Genomic DNA, 22,519 nt, shown 5'->3' on the forward strand with positions numbered 1-22,519 from the left:
TTAGGTGGTCATAGGAGAGGATGCATATCAGTTCTCATGAAAGGTTACATGATTAGGAACTTGAGTCCCATGGAGTTAATTACACCGCATTTCAGATGATTAGCTCAATCAAGCAATGGTGGAAACCGTATATCTAAACTATAGACGAATCGGGGCTATTCCTTTGTCTTGGGAGCAATTTACTCGAGCATTCTTGGAGAAGTCTGTACCCCGTAGCCTACTGAAAGAAAGGAGAAATCAGTTCAAAATGGAGCAACTGCAGCAGTTCGACAGGTGAACTCATTTGAAGCAAATATAAGAGGACCAAAATGCATAGTTCCAGCCTTTGCTCATCATATTTTAGACTGTTTTGAGAGGATAAATAGAAGGAGAGAAAGATAGAAGGAAAATACTTGCTCAGGAAAAGCAGCAGCAGTAAAAGGTGTACGTACAGTATAAAGGAAAATGATTTCTTAAAAATATTTTCCAGGAAAAATCGATTTTTACTGATTTTGTTGCATTTGGTAAGCAAGTAAAAAATATTTTGTTCTAAAAGTAATCGAAACAAATAATATGAGGTGAGAGTAGGCTAGGGGGTGGAGTGAAGATGAGGTGTTGGAGGATGGAGAGGCCACAATCCATGTAAAATGTCATTTGTGGAACTTGTTTTTCCTACCTCCATAAGGAAAATCAATTTCCGGAACGTATTTTCGTTTTTTTTTTCCCAAAAAAGATTAGTCAACTGAAGATGGGAAAAAATAGAAAATATTTTCTTCCCAACGGAAAACACCCAAAATGGACATTTCTACATCCTGTGAATTTCAGATCAAAACATTAGCAGAAAGATACCAAGAAATTAGAAGACAAATAACACCCTTCCTGTTTGCATCAATTTAACACCAACATTGAAAACTTGACACAAGTGTTTTAAATCTGTAAGAAAGTGATCATATTTTTCTCAAGACAAGTTTATATTTCATCCATAATACAACAATTGGAAGAACATAGGTTATCAGAAGATGATAAAATGGACATAGGATGCAAAAGAAAAAAAATAAGCAGCTTTTTCCAAGATGATGCTTGGCATGCACAATGATTTGTGAAATATCGTCGGGCTTAACCCTACAATCAACATGTCTCTGTTGCTTGCATTAGCTTCATGTTGCAATAATTACTACCAAACCTGATAAATTAGCACAGCAAACAAGCAATTCTTTTGACACCTCAAACATGTTTTTTTACCTTTTCTGGGGAAAACATCAAACTAAGAACTGCAGGGAGAAACCTGCACTAATAGATGATAAAATCACACAGCCAAAGAAAGGCTTCTCTGACTAGGATGATTATGCGGCTTTATCTCCCACGATTCGGATTCTTCTGCTTCTTCTGGTAAGATGAAAGGCAAGGAAATCTCTCGGATCATAAGGTCGCCACAAAATGGGCAATCACTAGCTACAGCATCATCCAGCTGCGACCGGATCTGAAGAATCCAGTTTGGCAAACTATCAAATACGGAATGCCAGAAAACTAGGGCAACATTTTCTAGATGAATCAACATGGAGTGAGCTCATACGAATCGACTGGAAGAAACCTTATTTTATAATTACTTGGCCACTTAAAGGAAGTGATATTTTACAAGCATAAGACAAACCTTATGCATGGGTGTCACGCTAGCAAGCGGTTCTTCAGACAAGCCACCATTTGACACATTCTTAGGTTCAGCCCCAAGTAAAGTAAGTTGCTTCTGCAGATCCAGAATGTATTCAGCCTGCAATATCATTTAAGGAAAATGTTAAAGAGACTGTCAACCAAAGTAACCACCAGAAGCAAAGACATTTCTTCCAAAGACGTAACAGATGGTATCGGAGGACACAGATGTGGACCTATCAGGAATATGTATAATTGCAAGTATCGACTGCAAGATTAGGCATATGCATAGTAGTCCTGTTAGTAAAAGAAGAATTAAATTCGCCAGCGCCGAAAAGCAGAACTGCAATAGATCTCCTTTTCGTTAACAATTATTAGAAACAAGATATAAAAATTAAAAAAAAAGTAACAGATAATATTTGAGCACTTATATTTGGAACCATCATGGACAACTTATCAATGCTAAGATTTTTGCATATATGATATTTCCCATTAATTAAAGAAAAGAAATTTGCTCATTGCTGGAAATGAGAACAGTAACAAATCTGTAGAACCTATGTTGTTTGGACTCTTCAAAAAATTTCAAAGGGTNGGAGAGATACAAATAAAACATAACAGCCAATACAAATGCTAGCGTATAATCAACAAATGAGACAGTAACAACAAAAAAGTAATGCGATGCGTGAAACGCATTAAACATCATAAGGCTAGGTCTACTCCATTAATTAAAGAAAAGAAATTTGCTCATTGCTGGAAATGAGAACAGTAACAAATCTGTAGAACCTATGTTGTTTGGACTCTTCAAAAAATTTCAAAGGGTGAATGTTGGATCTAATTTGCGTAGTTCCGTGTGTCTTTCTGGTGACAATGATACTCTCTCTCTTGTGTCTAAAATAGCATATGTCGGCCTTGTTCTATTTATGGTTGTTTGCCATTAGATTTTTAATCAGTTGCACATTAAGAATGTTTTTCTCCACACTTATCTCGAGGAAGAAGTCAATATGGAGCAACCATCTGGTTTAGTTTCTCAGGGGGGGACTAGTAGCCTTGTATGTCGATTGTTCAAGTCACTTTATGGTCTGAAACAGTCTTCTCAAGCTTGGTTTGGGAAGTACAACTCAATAATTAAGGAATTTGGCATGACTAGTAGTGGAGCTGGTCACTTCGTGTTTTATTGACATTATGCATCAAATTCAGTATTTCGTGAGAAGACTAAGCACGTCAATATTGACTGTCAATTTTGTGAAGTCGAGTGATCAACTTGTAGATATCTTCATCAAGCCACTCACCTAATAGAAATTTAAAATTCAAATCATCCTAAACCTTGCAACTTATTTTGCTAAAATGAAAATTATTGTGGTAACTGAAAACAATTTTCAACAATCCTCCTTTCCTTCAATTGGTGCAATATTAAAAAAATTGTTCCTCAATTTCTGCTTCTGTTGTTTGTGCACCAGGATTTTTTTTTGAATTTTCACATTTTTTTTATACTGATCTTTCTCTTCTTTTGGTTTTGTGCTTAAAGAGCACGCTCAATAATCTTGTCTTGTTTGAAAATGCTTCATCTGGAAAATGATGGCATTTGCAGGGAGTTCTTGCAAGGATTTCTCTTCCATCACAATATCTCATAAAACATAGGTCTCAAAATGAGATTTCATTTTCAGATCAAATTTGATAGTTTTCGTCGATGAAAAATTTGTGCGCATTGAAAGAGGGGCTGTTACTTGCCATGTCGAAAAGGTAGGTTAAAAATAGATTGCACGTAAAAAATAAGCATGGGTTGAAAATAGCCATGCACTAAAAATAAGTATGGTTCGAAAATGAATTGAAAATAGCCCTAACGAGTTAAAAATGAGTTGAAGTCATTTCTTTCAAAGAACTCAAAAATCCCATAAGATCAATGAGGCCCTTGATACCACTGTTGTTTTTTTAAAAGATAGTGCAGCAAATAGTTAGAAGTATTGATTGAAAATGTCTCACAATATTTTTCTTATGCAAAGGAGGGCTTTAAATAGTCAACTTACAACAAAATAACTGCATAATTCAAAATTCAAAAAAACCCTAAAATATCTCAACATCTAACCAAAACCTAATAGAAATTTAAAACTCAAATCAACCTAACACTTGCACCTTATTTTTCCAAAAAGAAAATTATTGCAGTAACTGAAAGCAATTTTCAATAAGAATTAATTTAGTTTGGGTCTATTGGGCCAAAAACATTAAACATAACCTTAAAAAACAATTTGTTGAAGGAGTCAGAATGTGGGCCAAATCAAAGGCTTTCAGTAATGATATAGAAGTAAGGAACAGGCCGAGAGACCCAATTGTTGCTCACATTTTAGCTGGGGATTAGAACGTTTCTTGTTTTCTTCATGGAAGGGAACACAGAAATATGAGGTATTGGGGGCGCTGGTGGTGGCAGTAAATGAACTTTTCTTTAACTCACTGGTGGCGTGAATTTAGAGCTAGGAGAGTTGGAAGTTCTTGCATTCAAAAGTAGTGCTCAGGGATAATATTGCCCTATTAAATTGACTAGGAAGAATATCATTATTAAATTGATCTTGGAAAGTGACAAGAACGGAAGATGGAAACTAATTTCATGGCATGATTGAAAGTAACGATGATGAGTTGATGACTATGATTCGGTATAGAATAATTATTATGAAATCATCAGACTTTAATCATTTTAGACAGTTAGAAACACAAGCTAATGTATTGTTTCTACTTGAGTGCCACTATTTTGGCTTCTTGTTTGATTATGGTACCAGATTTACTTCAATTTGTATGCTTGTTAGGAGTATTATTTTGGGACAAGAGTATTAATATATTGGACATGATATTCACTAATACATTTGAATGGTGATATTGGGATATATTTTCACCTTTCAAACATGGTATTTGAGGTTTAAAATGTAGAAATTTAACATTACCTTGAAAATGAGGGAAAATGAGATTTGACCCATCAATTGGCAACAAAAAATTGAAACTTGAGCATATATTGATCTCATATATTATGGGTCATTGCATTTTCTGATTTGCTTTGGGATTCAATTAGTTTGACTGAGGAATCAATCCACCTCATTGACCACTAGGCCAAAAAAATTTAAATTGCAACAGCAATGCCAAGAAGATGATTTCCGTTCCAACATGAAAATGTCTGATAAACACAGTGAGTATATACTGTGACATAAAGATTTGGGACTTGAGATCAACTCTTGCAATTCACTCTATTTAAATCAATTAAGCTACTTATCAATTGTTCCATGAATGTTTAGCTTCTTAAAAATACCACTTTATGCTACTTCCCTTTTTCTAGTGACAAAGTTACCAAAAGGCAACGCCAACCCAATTCTACCGCACACTGGAAAACCCAAATAAAAGGGAGAAATTTTCACTTTGAAACTATAACTTGCATCACCTAAATAAAACACCAACCTTTTCCTGCACCATCCCGAAAGAACAAAAAATGAAGAGAACTTCCACCATGGAACTATAATCCCATTGTCCACTGCACTCCACAGAAAATTACCCTTAATTCTCTCATCTCCTTCCTAACAACTGCAATTTATAAATGAAAGCCAAGGGATTGAATCGGTGTTTACTCACCCAGGTTCGGAGAACATTTTCCAAAACTACGCCAATTAAGAAACTCATAGTAAATGCCTAAGTTGCTCGGACTCTTCACTTTTGGTGCCGCACCTGTGTCAACACGACATGGATGTGGGTGTGGGATCCGTGTTTGATTTGGCCAACGGATTTTGGGTACTTTGACCAAAATCAATGGGGAAAGTCTTGGACAATTTTAATGATTCCTATAATCAATACAAAAGCTAAGGTGAAATTGAAGAAAATTGAATACCTTTTATATAGAAATTTCTATGTCACTCCTCTTCCTTTAATCTCCTTCCATGATTCTCCTCAAGTTCTTCACATAATATCTCATAATTTAGGTTTAATAACTCTAACTTTAGATATTTTAATTATTTTTAGGAGAATCCCCTCACCCGTATCCATACATGGACCCATATCCCCGAATAAGATCATGAAGGATCAGACCTCTAGATCCACACCCGAATCGGAAACCCACACCCAAGTCCGAGCAACTTAGGTCAATGCCTAAAAGCCCCCAGTCGTATCCATGAAAACTTGATAAACCAAGGTCTCTTCAAAATTCCTAGACAGATAATTATTGAGAAGACCGGCATAACACTGGAAAGAAAAAGGCACTATCATCAGAAACACTATTACTTTCTCCAAAAACCTGGCAACCTGCAAATTAACTATCTGGATGTGTTGGTTTAGTGGTAAAGAGTAAAGACTTTGGCCATAGCCAGGAGGTTGTAAAACCAAATACCAACTTCATCCCCACAAGTCGAATCTAACAATTCCTAAAGAGTGAAAGAATATTCAAGCAAAGAACCTAATTCTTCTGGTTGTCAGAATTGCAGTAAGCAAAAGTAACAAGATCATTTTCATGGTTTGTCAATATCAATAATGCAAAATTTAAAAAACAGATGTGCCAATAAATAAGCATGTTCTCGTACATATATGATATATGAAGAAACGAGAAGACAAAGCAGTACAACCAGTATTCAAATGATAAGCAAAAGCTGGGAAGGAAAGGACACTCTTCTGTTACTTACTTGAGCTTGATTAGTACACCTTGTAACATGAGCAATCAGGCATTGTGCATGAAATGCATGCCCACATGGAAAGACATAGAAAGGAGCCATTGGTCCAACAGCCATATAACCTGTAGTCATTCGATAGTCACCACCCACATTTAATATTTTCCGCCGGCAAACCTAAAAGAAAATATAGGAGTGAAGCTTAGTAAAAGAAAAAAGAAAAGAAGAAAGAAAACCACAGCAATGCATGTACAGCAGTCTGGAAACAAAATATATTGCAGATATGATGAACAATACAAAATTGCAGGATACACATAGTATCCTCAAGTCTGCGACAGAATCAGATCATATGCAAAAGCAATACATATACAAGCATATGATGGAGGTAATGCTAAAGAAATGCAAAAGAACAAACATCAGGAGAACATTACCCCACATTCCTCATCCCGATCAATTACAGTATATCGCTGAGCAAGAGCGCTGATGTCATTTCTTATGTTATCTGCACCACGGGTTGCATCATTCATCTCCTGCTTTAGTTTTTCAATTTGCTCATTGTAATCTTCTAAGGATGAACAAATTGCTTCCTACAAAAATTGTTGAAAAAGATTAATCTAGAAGCAGCTGAACATAGAAATGACCATTGCAGAATGAAAAGATAACATAAGTGTAAGAAAGAAGAGAGTTTGTGAGATAACTCAGCTTGATTATTCCCTCAAGCCATTGGGGTTTGAATAGCTAAGAGTATATTGTTATATAGTTATTTTATATAATACTATTCTTAGTGTCCCATATTGGTTAATATGTATGTTGTTTTTGTTAATTAAATAGCATGATTTTAGGATAACTTATTTTTCCTTCTTCTAGCATAACTATAGGCATAGATATTTCTTTTTATTGCAATACATTATGTTTCCTTAATCAATTAAGATTCATTTGTATAAATACCCTTTCTCATGGGATGTAAAGACATACGGAAATACAAAGAAGCATTTTTTATTTCTCATATTCTACATGGTATCAGAGTCGTGGAAGCTCGCATGGTGTCTTATGTTATAAGAATGTGTCATTGAAACTTAAATCTAAGTTCTATAGAGTCATGGTTAGACCGACTTTGTTGTATGGAGTTTAATGTTGGTTAATCAAGAACTCTCACCTTCCAAAGATGAAGGTAGCACAAGTGAGGAAGCTTAGGTGGATGTGTGGGCATGCTAGGAGAGACAAGATTAGGAACAAAGATATACAAGGCAAGATAGGAGTGGCTTAGTGGTGCACAAGATGTGGGAAGCAAGACTGAGATGGTTCAAGCATGTGCAGAAGAGGAGCACAGATGCCCCAGTGAGGAGGTGAGAGAGATTGGCAGTGATAGGTCTAAGAAGAGGTGGAGGTAGACCAAGAAAAAATTGGGGAAAGGTGATTAGAAAGGACATGGCAGATTTTCAACTCACCAAGGACTTGAACCTAGATAGGGGACCATGGAGGTTGAGGAATAGGGTAGACAATTAGTGAGCAGTCGAGCAACTTATCTTTACTCCGTGGTAGAGCACAGTTCTAGGTTGGAGAACCTACTTGCTCTCCTACCGGTATTATTATTGTTATGATGCCATTATCTATTTCTTCAATTTTATTATTAATGTTGTTGATTATTACTTTGGTTATTTTTACTGATTGTGTTGTGTATTTCCTTTCCATGGTACTTTTATCATGGCTTATTTACTCTTGCATTTGTTTTTATTCTTCAAAACTATTTTGAAAAACAGTCCCTTTTTCCTGAGCCGAGGGTCAATCTGAACCAGTTTCTCTACCCCACAAGGCACAAAGGTAGGGATAAGGTTTGCATACACCATACAACCACCCTCCCGAACTCCACTTGTGGGATCTCATAGGGTGTGTTGTTATTGTATCAGAGACATTGTTGTCGTTTGATGAGAGTTTTTATCCCTTGCAGCATCAGGGTTGCTTTTTCATGTTGTCGGTGACTAAAACTCTGTTTCTGTTAGTTTTTTTAAAATCCAACACCACCACAAGTTGCCAGTGACAATTGCGACCTGGTTTTCTGGTGAGACAGATCTGTCCGATGATTTCTTCCAGTTGTTTCTTTTCCGAGTGACTAATTTGAAGATAATTTCCATCTAGAGTTCTATGATTTCTATTTTCTAATTTGGAGTCCTATTAAAAAAACTCGAGTTATTTAAGAAGGATAAGGTGATAAAGTTCATTAATTCATGCCCGGTACCAATGATCCGTGAGGTACAGTGTTCCAGTATCAAAACAGTCATCAAACAATGAAACAGAGCAGCTAAGTGCTTTGGCTAAGCGACTAATGGATATGAGATTAAAAGGACTACCAGGAACATGATGGACTAGATTGACCTATTCCAGTTGCCATGGTTTGAGACTCATTGGCCATTTGTGACTTTTGGAAGAGAATGAGAGTAAGAAATAGTAGCGACAATAGATGTATCACCAGAAATATGGTTAGACGCTCCTGAAACAATAACCCAACTACTGGGAGAAGAATGTTGAGAGAAACAAGTAACGCTGTGACTTGTCTAAACGACAAAAAACTCTCTCAGAGGATGTCTATTTACATGTTTTGTACGGAAGGAACTCATATAATCCGATATTCAAAGTGTTAAATCCGTATATTCAAAGTATTAAATCCAACGGATTTGGAGCCAAAAGCATCTGATCCCAGTGACACTATAATCGAGTAAAGAGAGATCAGCCAAACAAAACCAAATTCGAAAACTGGTAGGTCGATCTTCAAGTTGCTGAAAAATATGCACAAAGTAGGCTGGACAATTGCTGAAGAGTTACTAGTTGACAAAGGTTGGCTGGAAAATCGCCAAATAAATCAAACATGGCCGGGAAACAAGTCTGAGGTGGGGAAGGTTAGGGCTCCATTGATCGAAATCTGCAAAAGAATAGCAAGCACGACTCAAAAAGGCTGGACAACTCCCACGGAAAGAGATCTGCTCCAAAAGATGGCTGAAAATGGTCTCACACGCCTGGCACGTGTGTCAGACGAGCCGGAGCAGTAGGATCAGCCGGCGCGTGATGGCAAGTCTGCGAAGTGGTTTTCTAGAGTTTTCTTGTAGGAGCTTCCTCAACTTCGTGGTGGTATCAGTTTTAGCAGAACACCTACTGGAGAAAAAAGTGATGCAATCAGCCTGAAATAAATCAGTGGAAAGAAGGCACGGTGACTGTCTTGGATTCACTGATTACTGCACAGCAAGGATATCTTACCAAGACCCTTTTCATGTGAGAAAGAAGAAAGCTTGAAAGATAACACAGCTTCATTATTCCCTCAAAACCATTTGGGTTAAAATAGATAAGGTGTACATATTCAAAGAAGGGAAAAAGAATCAAAACACATAATTACAGGTGTATATTGAGCTATACTATATTTACAAGATCCTCGAATATTCTAGAATATCTATGAGATTCTAACAAGGACTAAAAGCTTAGTTTAGATAAGCACTAAAAGTAGCATTATATCAAGATTTAAGGTGACCCAATGTACACTGTTGGTTGACATACTAATGCTAAAATCACTCAATTGATCTTAGTACCAAAACAAAATAAATCATCAATCTGTAACTTACTGTGACAGGCAAGCTCAAATAACTCTTCACTAGGAGTAGGAAATCAGACACCTTGATGTTCTTTGTTATTATCATGAATCTGAAATTGTTTGTCCAAACAGAAGGATTTGTTTGATGAAACGAACTATACTCTGAAGAAAATGGAAGAAAAATGTATTTCCAGAATCCTTCTGAACCAATCATAAATTTAGTAACAAAGTCGTGAACAAGTTTGTCAAAGAGAGATCAAAGAATGGTAGGCAAGGTACTATCAAAATCTCAAACTCTTTCTCTATTTATACAGTATGTGTTGTCAACTGGCACATGCAGGACCATTGAACTTCTCATTGAGACCTACCAGTTGCTCTTAAATTCCACATCTCTTTCTTTCTAATTATTTTCTTTGATTTTACCCTTATAAACTTCTACTCATTCATCAGAAACAGCTTTTTGTGTTATTTGACCTCTGACAAAAGAAAGATATATTCAAGGTAAGGTTTTATTTGGTAAGCTATATTACAGCTTTCTAGCAAATAAATTTAAAGGTTTAAAACCAATAAATATTTGAAGCATTTAAGTATTACGCCAGTGGAACCTACCTTGAAGTCATCAATTAAAGCAAAGTCTGGGAAGAAGGGCAAAATGTCCTCAATCTTTAACAGACCATCAGTTTCCTTGAGAAAAGCAATTGCCTTCCGTATATTCTCCCTTTTGGTTCCTTTTTCCTGCTCAATGACATGCTTAGCAATCATAAGCCAAAGCTTCTTTCTCAAGTCCTCATCATCTTCTACCTTGTCTGCTTCAGCCATAGCAAGCTCTGGATCAACCTATTGAAACAAAGGGAAGTAGTGAATGGTGTATTCTCTTTAAGAAACTTATGGAAATATATTTGAATGTGAAAAGTGCAAAAACCCGACAGGATCTATAGGTGAAGCACAAAATTACAAGAACATGCCAAAAATCATTAAAATATCCAAAACAGTTCTTTACAAAATTGATTCCATAGGCTTAACAAATAATCACAAATAATCTTGTCCATCAAAAAAGAATAGGAAGCAAATAACTTCAGTTGCAAATTAACTCCACCATATAACGTTAGTTTATGATTAACTTTTAGCAACAGAAATTAGTTTAAAGTTAAATTGAGCATATAATATCAGTTTCAAGAATCAAATTTAGCACATACTCCAGTCACAAAAATTAATAAGGTGTAATCATAGTACCAATATTAAAACAAAAATTAAAAGAAAGAGAAAGCAAGAGTGTGCAAGACAGAGAAGCCTTAAAACAGACTATCACCAAGTCTACTAATGTTCCATCAATTCAGAAANAAGAAGCGGACGGAGACTCCGAGGGTTAGGGGATAGGTTTGGTCGAGAATTTCATTACCTAAGTACGCCACTACAGCCACTAAAAGGGTCATATCTTGTTGAAGAGGAAGTGAAAGGAGCGAGACCGCAAAGTTAAATTGAGGATATAATATCAGTTTCAAGAATCAAATTTAGCACATACTCCAGTCACAAAATTAATAAGGTGTAATCATAGTACCAATATTAAAACAAAAATTAAAAGAAAGAGAAAGCAAGAGTGTGCAAGACAGAGAAGCCTTAAAACAGACTATCACCAAGTCTACTAATGTTCCATCAATTCAGAAACGCAAGCAGCAAAATGTGCTGCATAAGCAAGCCACATAAAACGTTGAACCATGCACAGACATGTCCTTATAGGGTGAACAAAGTTTAATCGACTTAGTCCTAGTCCTATTAAGCTAGAAGTCACGAGAGAGAGCAGATATGGTGGTAAACAAAATGACCCGTCTACATTTGAGAAGAGAGGTAAACACAACTTAATTTGGTTATAGGCGCACATAAACATTGAATCTAGGTGCTATGCAGCTGAACGATTCGCCTCACTTAGGTGAGGCTTCATTGCATGCATTAACAGCACACACCTTAGCTCAATCAACTCCATCAAAAATAAATTCCAGAGCACTATCAAGTAGAGGAGGGCAATAAACAATAAAATCACAGGCAAAAGAATGACTTAATTATTAAAAAAGACATTATGATAGATATGCATGTGATTAAAAATAGAATATAGGAGTAAGGAAGTCATAACCAAATTTGGATTAGACAATTAAAATTACATTTTTATTGACACTCTCTACTTTTTAGTTTGTTCCAAAAAGAATGACACCTTTCAATATTTAGTAGCAATTTAACTTTAAATACTCATTTGATCCTTGATGACATGATCTATAACCAAACAAATATCTAAAGCTTATTTTAGACCACAAGATCCAAAAGCCTTCCTTTATTTCTTAAATTCCGTGTCCAATCAAACATCATCACATAAATTGGGATGGAGCTATCCCTCTTGCTAGCAACCAAGTGAAAAAACACATCTCGAGGTACTTTAGGTACCCAAATCGAGCTATATGAAAAGGCAACCTTCCCTTATTCAAAAGCTTTTCATAATAAGACTTTAACATAAAGCACACCATTAACCCCCCCCCCCCCCTCAATATATCGTTTGTCTTATGAAGTGCTTTGTTTATAGAGCAAATGACCATGCCTTGAAACTGTCACCTTCCAAAACCACATACCCGAAAAATCTTCTCTATTCTATCAGTCTCCTGACTATGGTTGGAGTTAGACTGCCATCTTATTCTGGTATGAAGTTCAATAAATATTTGGGAAGGTAATCCTCAAAGTGATATTTCATGTACCACATGAGCTCCCAAAAACATGATCTCCTCATATCTGTCTTGAATGACACATTGACCGTAAACTCTTCCCAACGCCTCACAATGTTCCTCCTCAATACGCACCATCAGGGCATGTTGACATTTTTAGTTCTCCAACCTCCTTCCTATATCCCTTAATTTTCTACTATCAAGCTCTTCCTAAAAGCATTTACCTTCAATCCCTAATCTCCATAATTATTTTCCTAATAATGCTTACTGAACACCCTTAAATCTTTAATTGCAATCCCTTATGAGGCGTGATGGTCTCCTACCACGCTAAATGAAACTTCCATGCCTCGTCTGTCGAATTCATAGGAAGTTATTGCAATTTTTTAATTCATTCATCTATATAATTATTTTTTTGATAATGATCTCTATAATTACTGTAAGCATTTATAGCTATTTTTTCCCGCATAACACATACATTTTTTTTAGTTTTTTCCTTCTCCCGCAGTTTATTCCACTTAAGTGTGTATGGTGCTTAAAACCTAGAACATGTTGGTTAATCGTGCAATATTCACCTTTGACAACGTTGACTTTAAACTCTTGAAAGCATGTTCTTACATTCAACAATAAATACAACTTCCGGAGGATTATTCTAAATTTTTGTAAGCAAATAAGGCAAGATAAGCCTAGTTATATTAAGAGTCAAGGCCAAAATTAGAAGGAAAAAAAGAGGATTGGTCCACCTCAAGCCTTGGGATCAAAAAGACGATAGAATCGAAAATAGCAGAAACGAATTTTTAGATGTGATCCAAGCAATCAAAGTGTGGACATTTTATGACTATATGATTAGTGGGGCTGAGATTAGCTAAAGTCAGTTGCTATTTTTAGTTCCATAGTTACTTTTTTTTAATAACCATGGTGTCCGGGTTAGCTTGTTTGAACCTTGACTGATTCCACGGGACACCTATCACCTCCCACCAGCATCATATACCAAGTAACTCTATCCGCCAATGCTAGAACAGATGGGAGAATTCACCTAATGTTTTGTCTCTACTGGGATTTGAACTTTTGAATATGAGACCTAGGTGCTTAATGCACTTTATTAACCACTAGGTCACACCCTTGGGTGCTTAATTCCTTACTTTTAGTCCATTTTGTTTCTGTCTTTCAGTTAAATCCCAAACGTCTATACGGCGATTAGGTTACACAAGTTGCTTTTATTATGGAGATTGTTAGGGAATTACCTGTGTAGGACAGCTGTCCAGATGAGTATAAATAGAATTGCAGTGTACAAGAGCTGAGATGAAATATTCCTTTTTATCTTTATAATTCCTTATTTATCAAATAGTAGCAGCTGCTACACACCACAAACGACCTTAATTTTTAGAGGAAAAACTTAATTATAAATAAATTAGGAAGACCTAATACAGATAAGTTTTGTTAGATTTTACACTTTCCTTTTTCTCTTTATTTAGTGCAAGTAACAAGAACAGCTTGTGCTTGACAACTGGCTCTTAGTCTTGTTTTCCTACACGTGACAAGGAACAATCAATTTATCAAATAGTAGAAGCTTCTACACACCACCAATGACCTTGTTTTTTTAGAGAAAAGACTTGAATATAAATAAATTAGGAAGACATAATTCAGATAAGTTTTTTTGTTGGATTTTACACCTTTTTTCTTTTTATTTAGTGTAAGTAACAAGAACAGCTTGTGCTTGACAACTGGCTCTCGGTTTTGATTTCCTACACGTGACAAGCAACAATCAATAGACCAACCTCATGCCTTGCACTTCAGATTTCAGCTAATTCCAAAGGACAATAAGACATCATTTGTTTTCATTAAGATTAAGACGTCTGAATGTTAAGATGTGCATTGAGATTTAGAGGTCTGAATCTTAATACACATCTGAATATTAAGATGTTGCATTAATATATGAATACTAAATAGTTAAGACTCTTTGTTTTCTCAATATCTAAATGTATAACATTTGTCTTTGTTTCAAAAATAATACATATAAAATTCAAACAAAATACTAAATTGATCTAATATTATATGAATAAAATATTTTAAAATTTTTATATGACAACTAGTGGTGGTGATGACTAATGATGGTTATTGTGTGTGTCGATTTGGATGGAGTGACTAATGATGGTGATTGTGGGCAGTAAATTATGGTATAGTGGTTGACAATAGTTATTGACCGTGGTTGTTAGTGGTGGCGGCTGATAATTAGTAGTGAAATGATACTGATAACTAATAGTGGTGGTGAATAATGATGTCGATTAGCAATATATAATGGTGATAATTATCAATAGTGATTAGTGGAATTAATAATGGTTGGTGGCAATAATTGCAAATGATGGTTAAGACCATCTCCAACCCACCTCTATTTTACTCTCCATTCTCTATATTTGGAGCGTAAAATAGAGAATGGGCACTCCAACCCCTCTTTATTTTAGACTCTATTCTTTATTTTTAGAGAATTGAATAGAAGTTCTCCAAATTTGGAGAACTACTATTCACACTCTCTTTTCACTTTTTCAATATTTTATTATTATTTCTATTATTTTCTAATTAACATATTATTTTACATATAATGTCATTAATTAAGTATCTAATATTCATAATTCTTTTTAAAATGTAATATAATATTTTTTAAAAATATATAATTTAATATATACTACTTTCATCCCGAATTAATAATATTTCAATTTTTTTCTAATTTTCGTCAGTAATATAATCTAATTTTATTATTAATTTTTGAACGTGCATTTGGAGTTCTGCAATCACGTTTTGCAAATATTGCAGGACCATCACGTTTTTTGGAGAAAGAAAGTGCTACATGATATAATGACTACATGTATTATACTGCACAACATGATAATCGAGGTTGAACGTGATCTTAATGCACCAATTTAAGATGTTGTAAAGGCTCCAACTCTAACGCCATAAATAGTGGTAGATGAATATCTCTGGTTTGAACAATATTTAGCTAGATACAAAAAAAATTAAGGAAAAAATTGATTCTTTTGAACTCCGTATTGCATTAGTAGAGCATTCATGGGAAAACATAATAATTTTGAAAGTTGAGTGTTTATGTAATTGTATTTCACTTTTATTTGAATTTGAAATAAAAAATGGAATCTTTCAAAATTTGAAATATTTTTTCAAAAAAGATGGCGTTGGCCTGGGGGTAGGGGTGGGAGTGGTGTAAAAAATGAAAACTTTTTAAATTTGAAAAATCTACAAAAAACATTTTTTACTTAAATTTTTTTTGACAGAATGGCCTGGGTGCGGGGTGGCAAGGTAGGGGAGGAGTAGGGGTAGGGGGTGGCGTAAATATGAAAAAAATTTAAATTTGAAATATTTTCCAAAAACAATTTTTTTTTTTAAATGGCGGGGTTGGCTTGGGTGGGGGATTGGGGGGGGGGGGGGGGGGGGGNATTTGAAATATTTCCTAAAAAAATTTTTGTTTAAAAAAATTAACGTGGGGGAGAGGCGTGGACTTTTGGATGGGGGTTAGGGGGGTGGTGTAAAAATAAAAAGAAAAATAATTAAATTTGAAATATTTTTCAAAAGCAATTTTTTTTCGGGAAGGGGGTAGGGGTTGGGTGAGGTAAAAAATTTTAATATTTGAAACATTTTTCAAAAATAATTTTTAATTTGTTTTTTGTTTGAGTGGGGGGAGGGGGGGGGGGGGTGGTTTGGGGCTAGGGATAAAAATATATTTGAAATTTAAAAATTTTAATTTTTTTTTTAATGGGGAGGGTTTTGGAAAGTGTTTTCCTTAATTTTTGGAAGGAAAGTCATTTTCCTTAAATTTGAGGAAAATGAGTTGATTCGGAAAATATTTTCCAAACATGAGAAAATTGGATCTTAAAAACAAACAGACTTAATGACTGACATGATTAAGATTAAGACACTCATTAAGTGCAAACAAATGAAGCCTAGATGATGCATGAGAATTGTTAACATGACAAATCAGTCAACTTAATAGTTAATGTAGTCATGAATTGCTAAATATAAGCAGTAAGATTAAAAGAACCAACAGGCTTCCAGGAACACACAGAGGGCAATCAGTATTAAAACAGAACCTGTAATGCTAGGGCAACTGCTTCTTCATGCATAGACATCATGCTGTATATATGAACACAAGCTCGCATTCTCTTTTCCTTGAGGCAAAGGCGTAGCGCATATTTGGGATCATAAAAGAATTCAGGTCCACCTGGTTGCCCTTTACCAAACTTGCATTCTAGGAAACGCAGAAGAGCACTCTCATCTTCCTACTTTGAAAAAAAGGGAAAGAGAGAGACATTAGGTGCAACTAAGCATATTTATAATTGACAAGCATGAAAATAACAACTAGCAAATTGTTGAGTGCACAAAGACATTCCAAGATCTCCCTGCAGCTATGATTAATGACTTTATCATCACATTTACATGAAAACATACCCAGTAAAATCCAACTAAGTGAAGTCTGGGAAGGGTAGAGTATATGCAGACCTTACCACTACCTCATGGAGGTAGAGAGGTTGTTTCCAAAACACCCTCGGCTCAAGTGCATCAAACTTAAGTAAAGGGAGAAGAAAACAACGAAGGAAGCATAATCGTTAATCGTTAAAAAGAAAAAGCAGTGTAAAGTCTACAAGAAAGAGAAAATAACAACAGCAAAATAGTGTGATAGTCAAAACACAATAAACAACTTATGACATAAACTACAAGGGTACGACTAGTACAACGACAAACACTAACAAGCCTAAACCTTCACAAGGCAACCCAACACTCCACCCCTACTAACCTGCTACCCTAATATGCAACCTCCATTCCTTCTTATCTAGAGTCATGTTGATAGAAACTGATGTGAAAATGAAACTTTACTGGTTGAATAAAGTGCAAGAATCTTAAACACTGCATTAACCAATAACAATGTCCGTATGGAGTGGACAAATCTCCAGATATAAAGACATAATAATATTTTTCCTCCCCTAGAATTCTCCTAAAATACAATTATTTATAGTAAACATATATAACTCCTAATAGATAGATAGAAACAGTTACTGCTGTAAATAACTGTTGCTGCCTACTAGTAATAACTTCTACTTTATAACTACTATAGATAATTACTGCTTATATATTTTATCCTACTTAATACAAAGAAAGTAACATAGATNTACGCGACCTCCATTCCTTCTTATCTAGAGTCATGTCCTTGGTAATCTGAAGCCACGTCATGTCCTATCGAATCACTTCCTACTCAATACTTTTTTGGCCTACCTCTACCCCTCCGCATATCCCCTATAGCCAACCTCTCGCACCGCCTCACTGGGGCATCAGCACATCTCCTCTGCACATGCCCAAACCATCTCAGTCTCGTTTCCCTCATCTTGTTTGCCACAAAGGCCACTCACCTTTGCTCGGATAACCTCATTCCTAATCTTGTCATGCCTAGTGTGCCCACACATCCTGCGCAACATCCTCATCTCCGCAACATGCATTTTTTGAACATGAGAGTTCTTGACTAGCTAGACACCCCATACAACAAGGACAATCTAACCACCACTCTATAGAACTTACCGTTAAGTTTACGTAGTACCTTCTTATCACACATGACTCCATAGGCAGGCCTCCATTTCATCTAATGTCTTGACATCATCGTCGAAGTCCCCGCTACTTTGGATTACGAACCCAAGATACTTAAAACTCTCTCTTGGGAATAGTTTGTGTGGCAAGCCTTACTTCCACATCCACTTCATCCAACACATCACTAAATTTGCATCCAAATATTCTCCAAAGAAAAATAGACCTTGCACCCCTTTTGTAGAATTGTAGAAATGGAGGCCGTCCTGATTCTAACTAGCAATTGCCCAATGTCAATTCTCCCTTGGACAACTTCTTTAGCGTAATTAATTTGCTTCAGGGACTAAGATAATCCAAATATCCAACACTCCTCTGATAAAGAAACAATAACTTAGAAAATAATTACACATAGTAGTGTGTTTTTTTATGACGGTGGTGTCAGAGACACCTTGCGTGCACCTGAACTACTACATCAGGTACCTTGCTACCTCCAACAAGCACAGCTGCTCAGGTACCAGGTACCAGATAACCCTGCCCACCAAGGCTTGGGCAGATAAGAAGAAATCACCAAGTACTTTTGCCTCAGCTAGGATTTGAACTTGAGACCTCATGGTTCTCATCCTACTTCATTGACCACTAGGTGAAAACCTTGGGTGCATAGAAAAAAAAGGGCACATCAAGAATGTTAGCACCTGCACCCTTTTAGTCTACCAATGGTTTACACATGGAAGATAAGAGGAAATTAGAAAGTAGATTACTTCAACTTATAAGTTATTTATTTTTTATTTCTATGTAGCAATGTTTGCAGTAGATTATTATAGGTTTTTAGTTATTTATTTTCCTATTTATATGTACCAGTAGTTGCAGTAAGGAGGTTATTCCTCCACTTTCTCATTTCAGTGGTAGTAGGAAGTTACCTCCTTGTTTTTAGATGGGTGGTTAATCCACTAGTGTTGTATTTATTGTTATTTGCATTCAGTAAAATGATAAGTAGAAAAGTAGTCAAGTTTTTGAGTACTTCAAACTCAAGAGATTGCAGGTTCTCTATTAACGAACCAGCACCATAGGTAGAAAAAAGAAAACTTCAGATTTTGTCTTGTAGCATCCCATAACTAGATCCATAACAGGGGACCATAACAACGAAGTACTGATTTCTACCAATCCTTGCAAGTATAATTTGTACAATGTGACGAACAGAAAAATAGGCAGTATCACATTATAAAGTAGAGCATATACACAAAGCAATCCTGATTTCTCCCCGTTCGTGCAAGTAACATTTGTATATCTTGTTACGGTGAAATGTGAGCTACCTTCTATGAATTTGAATAAACTATAAAACAGTAACAAAATGAAATCACAATTTATCAAAATGAATAGCTTTCAATAAGGAAATCAACATAATGCTTAAATATTGCCGTGGCTATGTGCAACAGAAAATGTGCAAGAANTTAGTTATTTATTTTCCTATTTCTATGTACCAGTAGTTGCAGTAAGGAGGTTATTCCTCTACTTTCTCATTTCAGTGGTAGTAGGAAGTTACTTCCTTGTTTTTAGATGGGTGGTTAATCCACTAGTGTTGTATTTAGTGTTATTTGCATTTAGTGAAATGATAAGTAGAAAATTAGTCAAGTTTTGAGTACTTCAAACTCAAGAGATTGCAGGTTCTCGCTTAACGAACCAGCACCATAGGTAGAAAAAAGAAAACTTCGGATTTTGTCTTGTAGCATCCCATAACTAGATCCATAACAGGGACCATAACAACGAAGTACTGATTTCTACCAATTCTTGCAAGTATAATTTGTACAATGTGACGAACAGAAAAATAGGCAGTATCACATTATAAAGTAGAGCATATACACAAAGCAATCCTGATTTCTCCCCGTTCGTGCAAGTAACATTTGTATATCTTGTTACGGTGAAATGTGAGCTACCTTCTATGAATTTGAATAAACTATAAAACAGTAACAAAATGAAATCACAATTTATCAAAATGAATAGCTTTCAATAAGGAAATCAACATAATGCTTAAATATTGCCGTGGCTATGTGCAACAGAAAATGTGCAAGAATCAGATGTGCGAGATTATTTTCTGTAAATGGGTAAAATGAGATGCAGACGGAGTACTCGAAGATATCATGGATGGGTAACTATTCACAGATTTAAAAAATCTCAATAAAAATAGAAAGATGGAGAAATCCTGCATAGCAAATATGAGACCAGATGAGCATTCCAAAAGCTAAATAACTTGAACCTTTTTGGCATATAAGGAAAGTAACAGATTGTGAACTCCAGGATCCTCATTCTGTAGACGATGAACACAATACTCCAGGTACTTGATTACTTCATGAGTTTCATTCCTGCAGGTGGCATATGGTAGAAATGATCTCATAAGAAATGGTAGAAATGATATTAACCAAAAATACAAGGACTATCCAGATAAAGGATATCCTGAATGCAGAAAACAATGAAACAGGAGAGCCTTCAACGTGGAAGAAACTCATGCGGCATATCAGGACATAATACTATTCCAGTATATTGCTAGAGAACACTAAATGAGCCAAGGGATTTCAGACCTATCAGTTTGATAGGTGTAGTGTGTAAAATAATCTCTAAATTGATCACTGAGATAATGAAATTGTTATGGGGAAGCTTGTTGAGGAAGATCAGATGGCTTTCTGGAAGGGTAGGCAGATAATGGATGCAGCCTTTTGGCCAATGAGTTGGTAGACTTTAGGTGAGACAGAAGACCCCTAGAATCCTGTGCAAGCTGGACATTAAGAAGGCCTATGACCATGTCAAATGGTCCTATTTATTATAAATCCTAGAAGATATTGGGTTTGGCACCAAATGGATTAGTTGGATAAGATTTGTACCTCTAATGTAAAATTCTCCCTCATTATTAATGGAAACATTGAAAGATTTTTTCAATCACAAAGGGGGCTTAGATGGGGTGACCCCATGTCACCATTCCTATTTATCCTAGCCATGGAAGGTTTAAATCACATGCTCAGAAAGTACTTGGGTAGCACCGAAACCATATTTACAATAGAGCTCTAGTGTCTTTCCTCTCTAGCTATAAAGAATCTAGAACATCTATGATAGACACAGTATCATTAGAGTAAATCTGATTACACCCAAAACATAGCAGTAAGATGAAGTTCAACTTGATCTTCTACACATCATTCTCTAAGCTCACAAAACATCTGGAATTCCATATGGCTTTGGGAAGAAGGTTTATTGCAGATAAATATGGTATGCTAAGTCAGTGGGCCACTAAGGAGGTCATGGTCACCTTTAGATGCAGTGTTTGGAAGACCATCAGGAGGTTGTGGACTCAGGTTTACATCAACATTTCCTTCCAAGTGGATAGTGGAGTGGAAGTTGATTTCTGGAGTGAGCATTGGGTTGGGAATGAAAACTTGAGAAGTCTTTTCCCCAAACTTTACATTCTGAGCTCACAAAGAAATGCCTCATCTCACGGGTGTGGAGCCCCCATGGTTGGAATTTGATCTTTAGAAGAGCACTAAATGATTGGGAAGTGGAGATTGCCAGGCCTCTTCAAGTGTTGAATAGTTTCTCAGGTATTGCCACTAATGCAGACAAGCTCACTACACAACAAAGGGGTCTTCACAGTGAAGTCATGCTACTGGGAAAGGAACAATAACCAAGTCAACACAGAAGTATGGCCCTGGAAGCTAAGAAAAGCATGTCTAACACATGAAGTGTTACATGGAAGATGTTTCCAGATTTGCTCTAAGTGTTTTATGTGCAATCAAGAAGCAGAGGTAAACAACCATCTATTTCTTCATTGCAAAGCAGCTACAAATCTGTGGAACATGTTCCTATGTATCCTAGGAGTCGGTTGGGTAATGTGTAAGTCCACTATGGAAATACTCAATAGCTAGAAAGGTATTGGAAGAAGAGGAACCAATGAAGACTGGTGGAGGTCCATTACAGCTTTTGTCTGGTGGACATTGTGGAAGGAGAAAAATACCAGATGTTTTGAAGGGAAAGGGACCAACAGCCAGAAGATCAAAATCCAATGCCTTAGTTTACTTTATTATTGGTGTAAACAGGAAATGGTGGGGGACATAGTAGATATAGTTGACTTCATAGGTAACTAGTAAAGTTTTTTTTTTGTGTAGTTCACATTGACGAAAGTGCGCACACTGTTTGTGGGTTGTAAAATGATCCTCATCATCCTTTTGTTGATGAGTTTTTTTGTGAATACAAAGTTACCTTTACTCAAAAAGTCTCCTAAAAGAAAAGATAACCAAAGGTGAAGCATCAGTAAACTAAGACACGCTTGGATGCACATTGCTACATTAAGGACTAAAATAGATCACACATTAAAAAGAATCCCGTTCAACTACCCCCTACTATCCACAAACTAAGATACAACTAAA

At 35.9% G+C, this 22,519-nt stretch overlaps 1 protein-coding gene across 1 annotated transcript in view; it reads right to left on the bottom strand.

Moving 5' to 3' along the window:
• Positions 1-904: 904 nt before the first annotated feature.
• LOC125872820 (vacuolar sorting protein 18-like) overlaps positions 905-22,519 on the bottom strand; it is a 54,399-nt gene continuing 32,784 nt past the window's right edge. The window contains exons 18-24 of the mRNA XM_049553619.1: positions 20,365-20,470; positions 16,631-16,819; positions 10,441-10,668; positions 6,686-6,841; positions 6,270-6,431; positions 1,631-1,747; positions 905-1,459 (exon numbers count right to left, since the gene is read on the bottom strand). Of these exons, the coding sequence (XP_049409576.1) occupies positions 1,286-1,459; positions 1,631-1,747; positions 6,270-6,431; positions 6,686-6,841; positions 10,441-10,668; positions 16,631-16,819; positions 20,365-20,470 (1,132 nt within the window). The 3' untranslated portion in view covers positions 905-1,285. The remainder of the gene's footprint in view (positions 1,460-1,630; positions 1,748-6,269; positions 6,432-6,685; positions 6,842-10,440; positions 10,669-16,630; positions 16,820-20,364; positions 20,471-22,519) is intronic.

The sequence above is a fragment of the Solanum stenotomum genome, chromosome 8, assembly GCF_019186545.1.
Source record: "Solanum stenotomum isolate F172 chromosome 8, ASM1918654v1, whole genome shotgun sequence".
Taxonomy (NCBI): Eukaryota; Viridiplantae; Streptophyta; class Magnoliopsida; order Solanales; family Solanaceae; genus Solanum; species Solanum stenotomum.